The 19,528-nt window shown below is 44.0% G+C and overlaps 1 protein-coding gene across 8 annotated transcripts in view; it reads right to left on the minus strand.

Annotated features, from left to right (window-relative positions):
- The window catches only part of LOC121876480 (NAD(+) hydrolase sarm1-like), a 218,971-nt gene that overhangs the window by 56,578 nt on the left and 142,865 nt on the right, over window positions 1-19,528 (minus strand). For 2 of the 8 annotated variants that reach the window (XM_042381685.1, XM_042381657.1), the window contains exon 1: window positions 16,997-17,478. The exons of 5 other annotated variants lie outside the window; for them this stretch is intronic. In XM_042381685.1, coding sequence (XP_042237619.1) covers window positions 16,997-17,071 — 75 coding nt within the window. In that variant the 5' untranslated portion in view covers window positions 17,072-17,478. Of the gene's footprint in view, window positions 1-4,681; window positions 4,718-16,996; window positions 17,479-19,528 lie in introns of those variants that run through there. One more of the 8 variants, XM_042381665.1, reaches the window with a different exon arrangement.

Raw genomic sequence — 19,528 nt, forward strand, 5'->3', positions numbered from 1 at the left:
AGTCGAGTATTTTGGTCTAATCGTCTGTAACACAAATACATAATGAATTCCTATCATGATGTAACAACGCGCTCTCTCTCTCTCTCTCTCTCTCTCACCATTCACCACATAGTACCATCATCCCCACACCATTTACCTCAGGAAGAACACAAGGTAAGTACGTTTTCTTTCTCTAAATCTTAACCATTTTCTCAACGCCTTAGGGGACACACTGAACTAAACGCCCTTGACATGTACAACAGAAATTATTTGCTTCTTGTGCACTCAATGTGAAGTGAATCTCTCACACGTACACAAAGGCAAAAATATTATAGAAGTCTTCAGCAAACAGCAAATCTCACAGGACCGGTACACACAAAGTCTTCGGGTATCGTAAAAATTCTCAGGTATTGTAATAAAAAAATCAGGTATCGTAAAACCCTCAGACATAGTAAAAAAAAAAACTTCAGGTAACGTAGAAACCCTCAAATATCGTAAAAACCTTCAGGTATCGTTCACACAATGCAGAAACGCCACACGTCAACCTGAAAATCCCTTCATATACCTAAGACAATGTTGAGGAAGCTGCCAGACACACAGTAGGTGGTAACCTTTGAGAACGCCTTCCACCCCTAGAAGACGTTGGACCTTTCACGATGGACTGAACTCAAGGTGGTGGTGATGGTGATATTAGTGGTGGTGATGGTGATAGTAGTGGTGGTGATGGTGGTAGTAGTGGTGGTGGTAGTAGTGGTGGTGGTAGTAGTGGTGGTGGTAGTAGTAGTGGTGGTGGTGGTGATAGTATGTGGTGGTAGTAGTGGTGGTGGTAGTAGTGGTGGTGGTAGTAGTAGTGGTGGTGGTGGTGATAATGTGGTGGTAACGGTGACAGTATGGTGGGAGGCTACCCATTTCCGCGTCTGGGCTAAAGTGTCCTCCACGCAGCACGGTGGCCTCCACACACACACACACAGTCTCCAAGGAAAATGCAGCCACCAACAACTATTTTCCTATTCTCACAGTTTTCCTTGTTATCGTGTGGGTGGTGGTGGTGTTGGGTTGTGTTTGACTTTCAGATTGAGGTGTGTTTGTTAGGGGAGTATAGTGTGTTTGACGAGCGGTCGTGTATTTGCTAAAAGACCAGCAATCCGATGTTTGATTTGTGTGTGTGTTGCTGTACCACCACCCCCTCCTAGAACCATTACCTGTTCATCTCTCCACTTTCGCCTAACGACTCATTAATCCACACCTCCATCCCTCACCCCCCCGCCTTCCTCTCATCCACCCAGTCCCCCCGACCCTCACCACCCCCCGCCTCCCTCTCATCCATCCAATCCCTCACAACCCCCCGCCTCCCTCTCATCCACCCATCCCCCGACCCTCCCGCGCACCCACCCGGTCTGGTCTTAAATATCCTCCTCCCTTTAAACTCATCCCAGACTTAGCAACGTCAAGTAGTCCTTTGTTGTGCTCGAGTTTACAACATGTGGGCGAAGATGCCACTGCCCAAGGAGTGCCAGCCATTGTCCAAGGAGTGCCATTATCCCCGGGAGTCTTAAGGGGTGGCACTGTTCCCAAGGGTGCCACGGTGCCAGTGCCTATGTTTTTATTGATATTAACAGTTAACATACCGGTGTATAGCTGCATCGAGGAGGGCCAAGGTGGGGGGAGGGAGGGGGTCTTGTATGACTCTCCATAATTCTCACGGTCGTACACATTATCTGATATGACCACCGCCCCCCCCCCTGCATACCAGCATACAAACCCACGTCACAACAACGTCACGCCGCCCACACCACACCGGCACCCTTCGTAGCGAGCCAGAAGAAGGAAGATAAGAGGGAGGATGTGATAACTAGGTGGGCGGTGATTAGCAGACACCTGTCACCCGGATATCCCCTCTACCTGCCTCCATGTCCAGTCACCACCCAGACCCCAATAACGTCACGCTGTCAACCTACGTGGGGGCCCCTCCCTGGCCACCAGCTCCTGCACGTTTTGTAAATACGCCCAGGGGCTGAGTCACCCTGGAGAAAAATGCTGTGACGGCTCTGTGTTTCTTCACTCACTCCCTCGCGTGACTATCAGTGGTCGCTACTCGCCCCCTGCACTCACACCTGTCCCTCCTGCACTCACACCTGTCCCTCGCCCCTACCTGCACTCACACCTGTCCTGTTGGTTGGTGTCGCTTCCGTTTTGACAAATCTCAAAATCTTCCCCAAACACGCAAATGGTAATGTTTTGTACAAGTCTATCATTTAATACTCAGTTGAAGAAATAATGATGATGATATTGGATTCACTTAATGAGTTGATTGCTCGCTGAACAGGTAATTATTGTTATTAGTGAATGTTTATAGCGGAGTTACGTCACCAACATTCACACAAATGGACGATTCATGTCTTCCCGCCACCTCCCACAGTCACTCTGAAACGGGAAGAGGTGGACGAGGACAACCCAGAGCCAGTACCACACGTGATGAGAGGGAGGAAGGGTGTGTGCGGGAGGAGTGAGTGAGGTAGGGAGGGAGGGGGGCAGGAGGGATGTGTGCGGGAGGAGTGAGAGAGGCAGGAGGGGTGTGTGCGGGAGGAGTGAGGGGGCAGGAGGGATGTGTGCGGGAGGAGTGAGGGGGCAGGAGGGATGTGTGCAGGAGGAGTGAGAGAGGCAGGAGGGGTGTGTGCGGAAACAAGAGGAGCCCGCCCACACCCATGGTCCTACCCTTCCTGCTCGCCCAGCTCCTTCACGCTCCAGGGAAGAGCAGGCGAGGATACATAACTCCTACAGACACATTGACCCATTACTCAGTTACTGGCAGAGGCGTGGATGACGGAGCACACCCCCAACGACCCTCACCAACATGACACAAGACACACTCAGCCTGCTGCTGCCCACGACTTGTGAATCGTGGGTCAGGGGGTCACCGGTGGGGGCGACGACATGTGACGTGAGCGACTGGGAGCAATACAAGTGGTGAACATGATGCGTGACGTAGAAGGAGGAAGGGTAGTGACGGTGGCTGCGACAACGTGTGAATCACCAGTCTCTCTCGTCTGACTCACTCAGGTTAATCACAGGTGAGAGACGCCAACACCTCCTTCACTGCCCACACACACATACACACGCGCACGCATAAATACACACACGAGACTGACTCCGCCCTGCCTGCTGGAACACCCCATCATCACCACCAAGAACTTCAAGTTATCCCAAGTAAGTCTACAAGTAGCAATTTTCTCTCTCGACATTTATAACTTTCTAACTCAAAATCCCTCAACACCCAACAGCAAGAAAAGTGTTTAAAATCACAAGCACTCACCGCACGACCGAGAACAAGGAGCCGCCCAGAGGATATGCAACCTGGGGTTTTCCAAGCCACTTTCGGCAACTAGGAAAGTCGTGCGGATTTCCCTCTGCCTCGCGTCACTAAACGGAGAACTGACTATTCTTGTATACACTCAATATATCAGGTGTTGAAACCCTTGATGAGAGAGCACAAACTGTACTCCAAACACCAGTAATGAAAAATGTCAGCAGGTCTCCACGAGTCGATCTTGTCTTGTCAGGTGTGTGTGTGTGTGTGTACAGGAGGGGGGGGTATCTGAGTAGTGTTCTCCTTGGTAAGACAAAACAGGGCAACCAAACAAAAGTAACCAAGAAGTCTAGTCATTGTCTACGCTAACCCATATTTTAAAACACACACACACACACACACACACACACACACACAACATTCGCCGTGAGGTCAGGAAAAGCGAGCACTGAGCTGACTATATTTAAGGCATGCACATATAACCCTTCCTGACGTTCGGAGTCTATGTTTACTATATGTTCCATGCTAAGTGTAGGGACCATAGTATATTTATAGCGTTTAACTTGATAAAAAAAAAAGGTATTTGTCGTAACATTTAAAAACATTAACAGATAAAGGTAACCCCCCCCCCCCACACAGGAGGGGGTGGAGTGGAGGGCGAGTCACGTGCAGACAGACGAGCAAGGCACATGACCGCGGCACCACATGACTATTGGTCACCCCTCTTCTCCCCCTCCTCTATAATAAACAATGGTACTCCCCCCCTCCCTTATGTGAGACAATATTGCATCAGCCTTCCTTGTGTCACAACATTGTTTACCTTTGCGGTGAAGGAAGGGCACAACACACGCACAACACACTGTATGAGGAGAACAGACAGACAGACAGACACACACACAGACAGACAGACACACACCATCGGCTACGTCTGTATGGTTGTGTGTCCCATGACGGACCACACCAACGCTCGCCCTCTCACTCCGCCTGCGTTATCGACACCTGTTATCTCCACCCACAAAAATTAATGATAACCTGCACTCCCGCCCGCTGCCAAGGCTCCACCACAGATAACCACAACACCTCCGACGAGAGAGAGAAAGAGTTAAGGTACTCAAACTGCCCAACCGGGAGCGAACTCGTAACAATGGTTTTAAATTAGACACATTTAGACTTAGGCGCGAAATAGGTAAACATTAGTTTGGAAATAGAGTAGTGGACGAGTGGAACAAGTTACCAAACACCATTATTGACTCGAATACGATGGATAGCTTCGAACATAGGTTAGATGGATATATGAGGTATAGGGGTTAGGTGTAAATGGGACTGCCCAGTATGGACCAATAGGCCCGCTGCAGTTTCCTCCATTCTCATGACTGAAATTCTCTCCTGACTCACATATGCTCTGAGGTAGCCCATGATTGTAGCGAAGAGTTCCTCGTGGCGTTGAAGGCAGCAGAAGCAGTTGGTTAGGTGTTAATGTATGGGTTAGGCGGTGCTCCTCAGTAACCCACCCACTAGTTCACTGTCCACACCAAGACTAAACCGGAGACATGAACGAAGGGACCTATATACCCACGAGGCACCCACCACCACACAGCGGATGCCAATGAACTACAGAAAATCCCTCACACGATATGACTCCTATTACACGTATTCTATTCCCCATAAACCGCTACTACATGACCCTACACCTCCCTACAGCAACAGAATAACGAAGCTACAGGTAATAGAGTTCTCGTAGTGTGGATAAATAAATAAGAAAAGAAGAAAAACGCGTAGAGTATGGCAATAGTAGTGACGGATGTGTGTGTGTGTGTGTGTTGTAGCGCTGAGAAGTAAGAGTTTTCCCTGGAAGTGAATCAGTATTCGTCTTCCCCACACCACATGTATTAATAAGGAAGACCCCCCCGCCTCTCCCCCCCCTAAGACACTCAACTTATTCATGACTAATTGCCTTTCCGTCACTGTTAATTATATCATTAGTCATATCACTTGTCACACACTATTGTTTGTATACCTGTAATGTCTATGTACACTATATATATACCAGCAATATATAAATCATTTGTATAACAACACACCAAAATCTCTCTCTACCTCACCTCAAAACACAAACCACAACACTTACACTCATTAGAACTGACCGGAGACTGTCAACACACCTGACCATCATCCTGGTGTGTTTCTGCTTCACCAGGAACCCCCGTGACACCACCACGCCCTCCTCCCTCCTAACCATTCACTCACACTTCCATTGTTTGTTCTGGCGAGTAAGCAACATCGATAGACTGTGATTCCTGGACTGTGTTACGTTATTTGAGTGCGTTTCTCCTCACTAACCAACGAATGATTTAGGTTGAGTTGGGTTGGGTTGGGTTGGAGGTCTTGAAGAAAATGAGGGAACACAAAGAGTAGGAAAGAGAAGGAAGAACGAAGAGTACGAAAAAAAGGAGGAAACGAAGAAAGACGAGTAGGAAGAGACAGGGTAGAGAGGAGGAAGAGAGAAGGAAAGAGGAAGAGAGTGAGAGAGAGAGAATGTAGGGAATTAACTACTTTCCACACACACACACACACACTACGAGAGATACACACACACACACACTAAGAGAGATACGGTATATAGTTAGTACTGTTACCAGCCATCGTCCCAGACCAACAAACTGTCACAGGATATTTACTGTGACTAGCTCTACCTTTCGCAACAGTGTTTAGAGAGAAACACATTACAAAAGGCCCTCAAAACGAGTCACCTCCTCCCCCCCCCCACCTCCCTCCTTACTCATTTGATCACTCATTCACCTATCCTCATCATGGGTACATTATGAGTCACGTGTGTGTTTCCTGAGGCTTTGGTGACGACGCCCTTAGGTGAAGGAAGGTGAAGAGGTGGTAGTGTTGGTGTCTTGCCTTCCGATACTAAGTTTTTTTTTTTACCTACTGTCTGTGTCTAGATCCCCTTTCTACACACTCACTCTCTCTCTCTCTCTCTTTCCTGCTATCTACCTACATCCTCTCTCTTTCCTTATCTCTCTCTCACCTGGCCCGTCAATTAATCCACCTAGGTATTAAACACCGACACACACACACACACACACACACACGAGGATGAAACGTAACACCCACAGAACAACTTAAAACCCTCTTCATAACACTTACTATAAACAGCTAACAATTAAACACAGTCCACCGGATATCTTCAGAGAGATTACCTGATAAGACGACATAAATACTCGACGCGACCCTGGCACACACACGGGTGGGGGTGTCTAGGTCCGCCGTCGCCCTGATCACAAACCCCTTATACCTATCACACCTATCACCCCTATCAATAAGGTCGTGTGTTATCAATGGACCGATGGTATTTATAGCAATTTATTTAACTGGTGTGGTGTGAGTGTGGGGGGGCCAGTACGATACAGAACTGTAATCCATACTAAGCCACATTATCATTTCATTACAGGAATTAATTAGATATATTCTTGTTAACGAGAAGTCAAACTATATCAGACTTTAATAATGACGTTTGATATTACCGGTAGTTAAGTATAAACTATGTTACGTAACGCTGGAAAAAATATATATCCCTGGCCCGAACAGCCTCCGAGAAACGCGGCCAATGAGCTGACTAACGCATCCAGAAATTCACCATCTCTGAGAACGAGACATTCAGTGGTGGTCGTTTAAAGTAAGTACTCGTGTCCTCAAGTTTCCACACTGGGAATACGCAACCTTACGCTGGGGTGGTGGGGGGAGAGGTGGTGGTGGGAGGGAGAGGTGGTGGTGGGGAGGAGAGGTGGTGGGGGAGAGGTGGTGGTGGGGAGGAGAGGTGGTGGGGGGAGAGGTGGTGGGAGGAGAGGTGGTGGGGAGGAGAGGTGGTGGGAGAGAGGTGGTGGGGGAGAGGTGGTGGTGGGGAGGAGAGGTGGTGGTGGGGGGAAGGGGTGGCGCCAGGGCAAGAGTCTGTGGTCATCTACCTCTCAGAAGGACACGGCCATCCTGAGACAGTTAGACGCACACCACTCGCATAATAATCCTCCCCCATCCTGTACTTCTACGTAAACTCTCGCCGTCAGGATTATATCACAGTAACACGTGCGGGAGGTTTTACCGAGGACCACCACCCACGGCCAGCATCATCGACTCCTGTTTTTGGGCGTGACTCTCCCGCCGGCGTGACAACACTCCCACCTTCAAGATCTGCCGGGTGGGGGGAGGGGGGGGGTTACCTTTATACCGACCAGTCTGGCGTCACGTGTTCTACGCCACACACACACACACACACACACACACTTACAACACATCCCTTAACTAAATACCAAAAAGTTGACACGAATAAAATAATCAGAAAAAACTCTCTGTATATATATAACTTAACCTAATCTAATCCACCAGGTAGCGTTAAGGCGGTTAATCTTCAGGTGAATTAAGCTGGGTGGGTAAGAGGTAGGGGTGGGGCGGTCAGGTGATCCCAAAATAAACAACGCTCAATTAACAATACCTTCACAGACACACACGCAGAGACAGACAGAGACAGACACACGCAGAGACAGACAGAGACAGACAGACAGACACACAATCGGCGTCCGGATGTACCCGCAACTCATTAATATGCATACATTACAACAGCGTTACCATAAAGTACACCTCCGGCCAGACAGTCTTACCTCCGGCTGACCACGTCCACACAACCTGGTGAGGGCCGCGGCTGTCGGAAATTCCACCACTCTTGAACTTTCTATTGACGGAGGAAATATATAAAAAAGAACAGCAGACTTGGCGCTGATTCAGGTGAGGTGAAGCCTTGATACCCTCGGCCATGTTGCTGTTACCTTGCCTTGACTGACTGACACACACACACACACACACACACACACACACACACACATCAAAGGAATACGGCTAACACGTCGATAAAATTACAAGAACACTGAGATATACACTGAAGTTATACGGAATCACTCGGGTTAATTACGTACACACAGACAGGCAGTAACATACGGATAAACAGACACTAACAAATACTAAAACGATATAGGATGGAGCAGACAGACAGACAGACATACACAGACATAAACATAGATAGATGGATAAATAGACAGCCAGACAGACAGACATAAAGAGATAGTCATATAGATAAATAAACTGACAGACATCAATAGTGAGGCCATTATTCTACTGTATATTATCATTAGTAGTATTTAGTTATTGTTACTATTACTTTGTTGTTATTATTACTATACAAACTCATAAGAATAACTCGAATAATTTGTACAAGCTTTCCCGAGGGGCGTGTCCTGGTGTGTGGGTACGAAAACAACGCCATGTGTGTGTGTGTGTAGGGAGCGCTTCCCATGTAATGACGCACATGTCCTCGGGGTTCCCAGCCAGCATTTCCTACATTGATCCTCTACCATACCTACCTACGTCACAACTTATGACAGAGACACAACAATGTAATGATGGCAGTAGTAGTAAATAATAAAATGGGCAGCAACAACAAACACAATAACAAAAGATAATAAGGTAATAATACAAAAAATAACAACAAATAATAATAACCAAAAATAACAACACCTCGCACATAACATCACAATAAGATCTACAACACACAATAAACTCTCAACAACATTAATATAGATCACCATGACGCAACACCTCATCACCACACCTTTACCTGACCAAACTGTACCCCTATCCCACCCAACCCGCCACAAGCCCCGATCTCTTTTGAAGCCACGTAAACACAAAACCGACAAGACATAATCACAATATTTACAAAAGCCAGGTACACGAACGCAGGTGTAACATAACGAAGAAGAATTAATAGTATAGTTCTCGGGGTCTTCGTGTCGTAAGCTAAAAATGAAATTATAGGTCCCATGGATGTATTCCCTTCAGGAGAGGTTTATATTATGTAGTAGGTAAAAAATAGCGGAGGTCCTTATACGGTTTGAGGGCGTCCACACGTATAGAGCCAGTAAGCCAACACTGCTGGCTGGAGGTGGGGGGAGGGGGGGGGGAACTGATATATCCACAAACACATTATTATAAAAATATCCTAACACGTTTAATTTGATTCTCAGATTGGTGTTAAGTGGAGCTGTATACTAGGTTATATTTCAACATAGTCTCTGTGTTTATATCTGTTTTAGACTCCAATTACGTGAATGTATCTTGTTAATCGTGTTCTCCTGACGAGTGTCTTAAGTGGATGTATCTAATGCAGTCGCAGTGTAAATTAGGAGCCATTGTGGACGTCGTGGTTAGGATTCAGGTTATGTCCTCCTTCCATCCTTCACTAGTTAATATGTACGGAACACCCTCGACGTATAGGACATGTGAGAATAGTTCCTGCCTGCAAATCATACTCCAGGGTCACCTATTATCCTAGAGCTTCCTTAAAATGGCAGGTGACCTTAGCATTTTCACACCTGAGTTCTAAACCTTAATTAATAATACTACGTCTTGAAAGGTATCCCACACGGAGTAAAATATCACGGAACCATTCATCCTTAATATCAGACCAAAGAGTGTGTGTGTGTGTGTGTGTGTGTGTGTTAGTGTGTGTGTGTGTAATAAGGACTGTACCAGGAGCAGTCACAAACCTCTGAAGAATCCATGAAGTAGTTTTAATATTGAATCTTTCTTTACGAACTTACTTTCTCTTTCATTAACTTGTCCACCTATCGATCCAAGTTACACACCCACACAAGCATCGCCCTACACACACACACCAAGAACAGTATCGCAACAAACCATCAAGTGATACACATAACTAAGCCTCACACTACTTCACCAAATCTCTCTCTCTCAATACAACTCTAAACCTGTGTTAGTATGGTGTCCTGATACAACACACACCCCTAACAGACCTCTAAAAGACTATTCTTCATGCATCTATTTTAATAAAGGTTGAGTTTCTCTCCCCTGACGCGACACACCACCACCACCTTGTCAACACACTGGTAGCCGCTGGGTTTAACACTGGCGGTGTATTCCAGGGTGCATGTTCAGCCTCCATGAGATTAAGTTATTCCTGGGGGTGTTTGTGCCGGGTTGCATGGGTTACACCGCTCTGCCCCATATACGTCCGGCTAGCTGACTCCCAGGATGCTGCTACACCTCGGCACCCGGATACATACTGCTGTGGCACCCAGGAGACATACCACTACTAGTGACGTTTGTGCCATTTAAATAACTTATTGGAAGACAAGATTACTGTTGAAAAATCATATCAGAGTACAGTATTAGAGGCAGTTAATTGAACAGATAACTGTATTGTTTACCTCAATCTCCACTTGTATTAGTATTCCTAAGTAAACTTTTTAATTATACAGATAAGGAGGATGTGACCCAACAACCTGTGTTATAAAGATCAATATATCTACAGTTAACTTCACGTCATCCTTTACACAACGAGACAAACATTCAGTTGAAGAGGATTTTCTTAATTATTCACACTGTATGGTAAATGTCAGACGTACTTCAGGTTCCAAATACTTTACTGTGTCTTTATGACCCTCGTTGGGGTAGATTGGGGTTAATTAATGTGATCCCCGTGTTGTAATAATCGTCAAAGGTTTTACATAAACACGACTGTGACGCATGAGACAGGTCAACACGGTGACCCACGACAGAAACTAGAACATTAGAAGCATTAATGACAGCACCCCGGGTAGCCTGGGGCTGTAGCCTAACATGGTTTGGCACAGCCACTTGGTGACGTCAGAGGCCTGGCAAGAAGTGGACAGTGTGACGTCAGAGCACCGTGTGACCACTGACAGGACAGCTGAGGAGGACCTTGTATAAGTGGCCATAACAACATTAGCTCACATAAATACCGCGGCTGTTCCCATGCCCCCCCCCCATTCACTGTTTCCTGGTTGAGTATGGTCAGCCCAACACCCGGCATTCTTGACTCAACTGATAATAATGAAGCGCGAGGGATTTTTAATTTGTTCAAGTGCATATTAAGCACCCCAGATTATTTCACTTGATTAAAAACACTACCGGTACCTGGGAGGTTAGATTAGAATAACATTAGGGTGTTAAATAAACTAAGGTGTCTAATCTTCCCGTAATCTGTTTCCCCTTGTGATTCAGTGTGAGAGAAGAAAGAGAAAGGGACTAACATGATAAGATATTCACCAGAGACTGTGAGACACGTAGCGACACAAGCAACTGGGTCACAGTGATATGCAATAACCCGCCTTGCATCAGAGATTACCTACAGGTCAAAATAATAAACCAATAAACAAAAATAATAGCAATAATCTAACGACAGGTATAGTCTTCAAGATATACAAAGGAGAACCAGGTTGCAATTTCTAGGTAAAAAAAATAATTAAAATTCTCACCGCACTCCAGCAGGTAAATGTTAACACAGTTCTACAATACGCCACAGGAAAACAAACACACAACCGAATCCTTCATTTCCGATCTAAACAAGGAGTCCAACGTCATCATCCATGGCTGTCGTCAGGGAAGGTAGTGGGTTCATTGTCAGAGAGTAAGGAATAACTATAGTGTTTAGTGTTTGTAGTTTAGCTGAATAAGGACGAACGTAGGGGAAGATGTGCAAAAAATAGTAATGATAATAAAACAACAATAATAACAATAAACCAAACCTAACCTCACTTGAGTAGGTTAGGTTAGGTTTGAGCTTCGTGATCAGGTTCATAAGGGGAACACTTTAATACAACACACGTATACAGTGAACAGTTATGAAGTGTTGTGAATAAATGTGTATGCCGGAGATTCACTTAGTCCATTGTGTATGCAGGACACCCAGCTGACGCATGTGTGGTCATTCTACTTGTTGTCCAAAGAGCTTTCCTGTCACTTTCTACACTCTTATTCTTATTTGATGTTTCCCTAATTCTCCCTCCACCCTACACGTTATTAGGAGAGGAATACAGCCAATACATAAAAATAATTTAATCATATAGACAAAATGTCATAACCCACTGTAACCTAGTCATGAAAAGCGGGAGTCGTGTTATGCTGGCCTTTTCATCAAATGACATCAATTGAATTAAAAAAAACTTTATACTCGTCATAATTTAGATAAAGTTATTTTTAATTTGTTTTAATCATTTGCTTTCTATATATTATTACAAGGGTGAACTAATAATAAACTGACCAAGCTTTCAAAACCGATACGCATGAGAGGTGAGTGAGGAATATTCTGCCCAGTTTTTGCCAAGTCTTGAATAATTAACATTCTCGCCGGTTCAGTTCCGGATATTCGAGGGTACAACTCAACCACCTTCGGATAAAAGAATATCGGGCACAACAGCCAGAGGTAATAATTGCAACTGTGAGAGAGTTGGCCGCGGACACTCGAGATGCACTTAGCTTCAGAGGATCAACACGGCGGTAAACTTGAAGCCAGGATAACTACTGTAATATAATCCCCAGATAATCAAGACTCCTCAACCAGAGCTGATAATCGAGGCCTCGTGGTCCTCCAGCGGTCCTGGCTTGGTAATAACGCCGCCGCCGCCTCTTCCTAAACTGTCGTTCAGACGGTGGTGGCCAGCTAGCGCCAACACCACCCCACGTTTGCCCACCCCCAGCGATACCTGTCTCTCCAAACCGCTCGACTAATTATTCTCAATGAGGCGTCTCACTCATCGCTACAAGGCCCCGATGATAAACCCAAGGACGACATCAGCCATACTCAATAATCTAAAATCCGTGTCGGTTGGACCAAATACAGTGAAAATAGCTCAGGCTGGGTGGAGCACACGCTCTTCCGATTCCTTTGACTGGTACGGACTTCGGTTGCATGTTTCAAATATTCCCTCCCTCCTTTTAATTTTGCCCGTACTGTTTTCTCATTGTTAATACTAAATTCATATTTTTTTTTCCTTTACGTAAAATAGTGATGTAAATCGATAAATTATAAAATCTTTTAAGTACCAGTAAATTCAGGTATGTAGGAATGTTTTAGAACTATAGGGAGCAGCGTCGTGCAAATCTGGCCTCTACACCCTGGTGGACCACGTGCCAATATACCCTCCACTACACGGGGCGCTATACACATTTGTCAGTTGCACCTCTAGAAACGCAGCCGCTGTCCATTATGGAATTAACGAGTGAGCGAGACATTATACACCTGCACGTGTCACACAGCCACCCCTCCCGGACCTCTACTCTTCTACTGTACGTACCAAGTCATCCAGCTCAGTGCAAGACGCGGCGACGCTCATGGCAGATATAAATACTGTAAGTGTAGGTGAGGCCAGGTAATATGTCCCCGCCATAACATGTATAAAGTACATTAAACAGCGATACTTAATCAAAACTTGTCTCACAAATCAGGTTTTAAGTTAGTAAATTATAAACTAAATGTGGATAGTAATCAATATTAATAATTCTCGGTTTACAGTATTTTCGAGCACTGAGCACATGTACTAATAATTCCAGAGTAATGTACACATTATTTAACAGGGATATAATCTGATCTGTAAATGATATAAAAATAATACTGTAATAGGAGCCGTCGGGTGTTCGGTTATTTGCCGTTATTGCATTAATCGTGATATGGGTGTTAGTTATTGTATTATCACATCAGTGGTATTGTATTAATCAGTATATACCTACCATGTATTTATCACAATACTGTATTCTTTGGAGGCTACTGTATTAATCAAAAGTACCTAGGTGCTATTGTATATATAATATGGGCGGTATTGTATTTATAATATACGAGGTATTGTATTTGTCAGAGCATGCGTGGTAATGTATTATAATAAACACTCGATATAAAGTACAGAATCACAAACAGCACTCAAAGTCAACATAGTCCTGCACCGTAAAATATATTGGAATGTGGCGTACAGTATATACGTGAACCAATCATTATACTAAATAATCACCTACGAAAAAAAAGTAAGTTCCGCTCATCCTAGTCCTTGAAGGTAAACACAGTGACAAGATTGTTAGTTTTGTTATGTCAGACCTTTAAATTAAAAACAATGTCCCAAGCGCTATTATCTGGGACATTCAGGTCAGGAAAGGCGTATCATTCAACTGATTTACCCGTAGACAAAATATGACCTCTGGTTTAGTAGTCCACCCAAACATAAAACGCACATTTAATCTACGGCTGCCATGAATCCTACACTAATTGCTACAGAGCATTCTACAGCCTAGCCTAAGTATAGACCCCGATCACTGGGGTGTTAGGCGCTCTATAACGCGTAACTAACCAATCACCATACCTGGAAACGCTCCGTAACTCGGCATAGCGGAAAAGAACTTCATTAGTAATTTGCATTCTAATGTTGTTTAATGCATACCAGTACACAAAAGACCTACGTGCAGATAAATGGACGTTCTGCAACTTTCACCCAGCTGGTGCAACAAGCGTAGCTCACCTGTGCCTCATTGATGATTACCCCAGGTAACTATTTGGTACAGCCCAGGTGAAATTCTTTAGTATAAGCAGGTAAAACCTTTAAGTACATCCCCAGGCAAAACCTTTTCGTATACTCCAGGTAACTATAGTACACCTTGGTAACTCTATAACACTTTAATAACTCGGGTCCATGGATGGGCTTCAGGGGGTCCGTGAAGGTCAGATAAAAATTTAACATTTATCTTCAAGCCAAACAACAACAACCTTCTCATTGAAATGAACTTTTGAGCAGAATTAAATTTTGTTTTGTTTAATTTGCACAAGATGATTGTATTTCATTTTTGTATGGAGTGGCCATTAATGTTTGCATAAAAACGTGTGAAACATAATTCTTTGTTAAGATTGTTTACTTTATTCATACACTGTATGAGGCAATGAATTTTCAATAAAATAAAGAATATTCATTGCATGCAAAGTTGTGTTTATGTGCATTTTTCTAGGGAGGGGGTCCATAGCTTTCACCAGATTCCCAAAGGGGTCCGTGACTCAAAAAAGGTTAAGGACCACTGCCCGAGATGTATTCCGGTTACACCCCACCCCCGCAATATTCCAGTCAAGTCATCAACAACAATGGTACGTGTGGGTCATAATTTTCTGTACGTAACTGCATTTTTCATCACGTCCGCCGCCAGTACATCTAAAGATAACATTACAGCGGACAAGGGCAAGAAGAGTTACCGGATACGAGGATAAATAAGTTTATCTCATTATTTTTGGATGTGTAACTTCCTTAAACTAAGAATAAACACCAAGGGACTTTGTAAACACCCTTTGTTGACAAGAGCATTGGAGGCGCAAGGCACTTACCACCTGTTGCTTTTTACGTAATACACCCGAGACTTTTACTACGGCGTATCTTATGTGACAGTCACCCTTATCCCGTTATCACCAGGGCTGGCACACAACAAGCACAGTTTAAACGTTCAAGGTTAGGGCGCTGTAAACTGCCACATTTACCACACGCTCTGATGCGGGCAAAAAATATACGGTCTTTGTTAGCAGGAGAAAATTACTGCAAATTTCGAAATACATTTTATTGTGAATTTTCTTCTTGTAGTTTACTCTGACCTGTTCTTCGAGATTACTTAACCTCCTGTTGTTTTTATTTCTTTGGCCTTATTGGTGCGTTGTCAAGGGGATTTTCTAGAAACTCAAGGAAGGGATGAAAATAAAGCTTGGTGCAAGACAAGGAGACCCACCAAAAATACTCGTATAAACTTGTTCATGTTCTCAATTTACATACACAGTTTACAAGAGAACCTTTCACCAAAAAACACGAGCGAATAAACAAATAAACAGTAATTGTTTCCATTTCACCTACAGTATTTTTTTTTTTTTTTGAGTTATCGAAGCAGCAAATGTTTTCTCTCAAGCTCTCTGTGGCATTCAAGAAACATTAACAAATCAACAATCACATTTTTTTTTTCAGCTGAAAGGAATTATATTTTGTAGTCATGCCTTGTTGAGTCTGGACCCTACCTCCTGCCTCGTCTGGGTCAATGTACAAAATTCTACAAGGTTACCCTGTGAATTTAATCCGCTTTTCACACGACACTCCAGCACCAAAACAATAATAACTACACCCTGTACATGACTGGATTAAGTCAAGTGTAATCTTATATTACGGGATTTTTTATGGCGGTATTTTTATTTTGTTGAAAATTGTGAAGAGAATTTGTCTAGAGAACATAGATGATTGGTAGAATTTACATCCAAAGGAATTTTTGTCGAAGAACCAGCTGGCCCGGCCTGTGAACCCTCAGTGGTAGTGAGGTGAAGCTGGGGTGAGGACGGCCAGCACCACCACACCACCACTTCTCTCCCCCATTCATAACATTCCCGAGTATCAGAGTCGCGCACACACTCTCACGGATCTTCACTTTTTTATCGGTAATGTTACGACTAGGTTCTGGCCACCCCTGGACACACCTCCCACCCGAACAATACCAGCGAGTAATGTTTTTTCTTATCACAAACGTGTAAACTATCGATCAGCTGTCTAGACGATGCACTAAACACCAAGAAATACGCATAAATTGAACGATAATACCGAGAAATATTACGAAAGATTTGCACATTATCACGAGGGGTTAAGCCATGCACTCCAGGCTGAGTTGGCAGTTAGCGAAAACGTTTACCAACAACAATTCACAACTATTGAACAGGCAACTGTGTCCACGCGAGATGTTTTAACTCTTACACGCACCAGTGAAAGAATTTACCATTGTTTCGACACTGAAGGAGTTACGAGGTTTGTGATGTGGACAAATGGGTGAATTATAACTTACCTTTCCCACCATGACACCACCGAACTGTGAAAACCCTTGAGATGGCATCACCAGCGTTGCCCTCTGCCGCACCATCCGAGAACTACAGTCTTCCTTTTTCACTTGTCAATATTATTCGTTTATTTCACCTCACACGTTCAAAATAATTCAGTGACAGTGGTTAGTTCATGACCACATAAGCTTCACATAGTTACTGTGAAAACACCATAGATGAAAAGCTGAAACTCACGGCATACAGACCACCAGCTTATTTCATCTCACTTCTTGACAACTTTGTTTAAGATCAACACGAGGTTTGTTTCCTTGACCGTGACCGTTCATGGGACTAGTGTAGCTTATCGGTGAGTTCCCAGCCACTACTAAACCCTGGAGGAGCACCACAACATGTAGATCAGGTCGTCACTAGCAGGCCAGTCCCGACACACCCGGAAGAGTGATTCACCAACGACCTTCTCGGAACCGCTCCTACCGACGGACTGAACGAGGTGATCCGTTGAGGTGGGTATAGGGCACTCACACGCGTCCGAATCCCCAACTAGGTTACCAATACACACTATTCCGTGGGTATTTTCCACTATATCGCTTCTCTCTCGCGTGCATTGGGTCGACAATTCATGAAATATAGACTTGAAGCCTTGCGTGCCCGTTCGGTAGCCGAGATCATGCGAACTAACGTGACTGAAAAACGCGACCATGCAATCTGAACACGAGGAAGGCTCACTATATGACTCAGCCTAATCACAGTGTAGCTTCCAAAATATCTTGGGCGCGAAAAGCAGCCGTATTATACGATAAAATGTTATGAATGTTGAAGACTTAGAAAATTCAATGTGTTTTTTATCAATATACATGTTAAGCGACGTATTTTTGTCAATATTCACGTATTATTTTGAATATATGTGAGTATTAGGAGGTTACATGGCATCGCTTATGATATCACAAGCTCCGCCTCTTCCTTGACGTCATTAATAAGGGGCGGAGACACCACCATGACATCATCGTTCCGCGTTTCCTGAGTACGTGATTGGCCGACACTAGCTGGTAATATATGGCGTCACTTTTACTCTAATTTGATTGGTGAGCGGTTTAAGGCTTTCTTTCATAACTTTCTACCAAACCACAATAAAGAATGATCTAGAACTCCTCCAAGCTAAACAACCCATAACAATTCGACTCAGGGCAACAAAGAACAAACTCGTGTGCACTATAAATTTTTTCCCCTTCTCATTGGTATCTCCGGGAGTATCAGTAACATATGTCAACAAGGAACAACACTTGACCCAGCTATCATGACACCGGGAGGTCACAGCGTACCACCATATTAAACAAAATTTCACCTTAAGTACACAAGGTTCGTAGGTCAAATTTTCCTCGTACAATAATTTTTGCTCGTAAAGGAAAAACCATAATTATATTCTCAAATGGTTCTTACGTCAGATTTCTCCTCAAATTGAACATGCAGAAAAAGTATTCAATAAAATTTTTGCACAAGAAATACAGTCACCGGTATCACACACACACACACACACACACACACACACACACACACACACACACACACACACACACACACTTTCCAACTTTACCACCATTATTTACATCAACTAAATAAATAAATATAACAACTCCTTCCCCCTACCCCTTACCCCCCCCTCACCCCCACAGTACTGCCCCCCCACCCCTCCACGATGGCAGAGTCAAGGTCATGCAACAAGAAATAACCGGACACAAAGGGAAGTGTCCTGTTAAACCAAATGTATGTATGTACAGTATGTATGTATGTATGTATGTATGTATGTACAGTATGTATGTATGTATGTATGTATGTATGTATGTATGTATGTATGTATGTATGTGTGTATGTATGTATGTATGTGTGTATGTATGTATGTATGTATGTGTGTATGTATGTATGTATGTATGTCAGGTAGAGTTATAACGGTACACCTGGGTACTCTTAATTAAGTACACCATACGCAGGTGATTGTGGTGGTTGATGGTGTTAATGATAGTGACGGTGGTGAAGTTAATAATGGTGATAGTGTTGTTGTTGTTGTTGTTTCCTCCAGCTAGGGTTGTCCTCACCACCAACATAACACAGACATCTACTAACCTACACTGAGTTATAACACTGAACTAAAGAGTATAACACACACACCACTGATCATCACTACACATATCACATTATAACACAAACATTAATTACGTTTTGTTTACCTTAATTTCGATGGTTAGGTAAGGTTAGGTTAGGTTAGGTTAGGTAAGGTTAGGTTAGGTTAGGTTAGGTTAGGTTAGGTAAGGTTAGGTAAGGTTAGGTTCTATGTTAAATTAGATTAGGTTAGTCAAATGTTAAGATGATTGGATTTGGTTAGGTTAAGTTAGAGTTTAGGTGGTTAATTAATCTTCAGGTGAAATAAGGAAGTGTGTTTAATCTGCAGGTGAGTGTAGCCAGAGGGGGGGGGGGGGTATTGAACCATCTCCCCCTAACGCAACACACAGTGGCTACCAACCAGACCATGAAAAATACTACAA

This window comes from Homarus americanus, unplaced genomic scaffold, assembly GCF_018991925.1.
Source record: "Homarus americanus isolate GMGI-L3 unplaced genomic scaffold, GMGI_Hamer_2.0 scaffold33468, whole genome shotgun sequence".
Lineage (NCBI taxonomy): Eukaryota > Metazoa > Arthropoda > Malacostraca > Decapoda > Nephropidae > Homarus > Homarus americanus.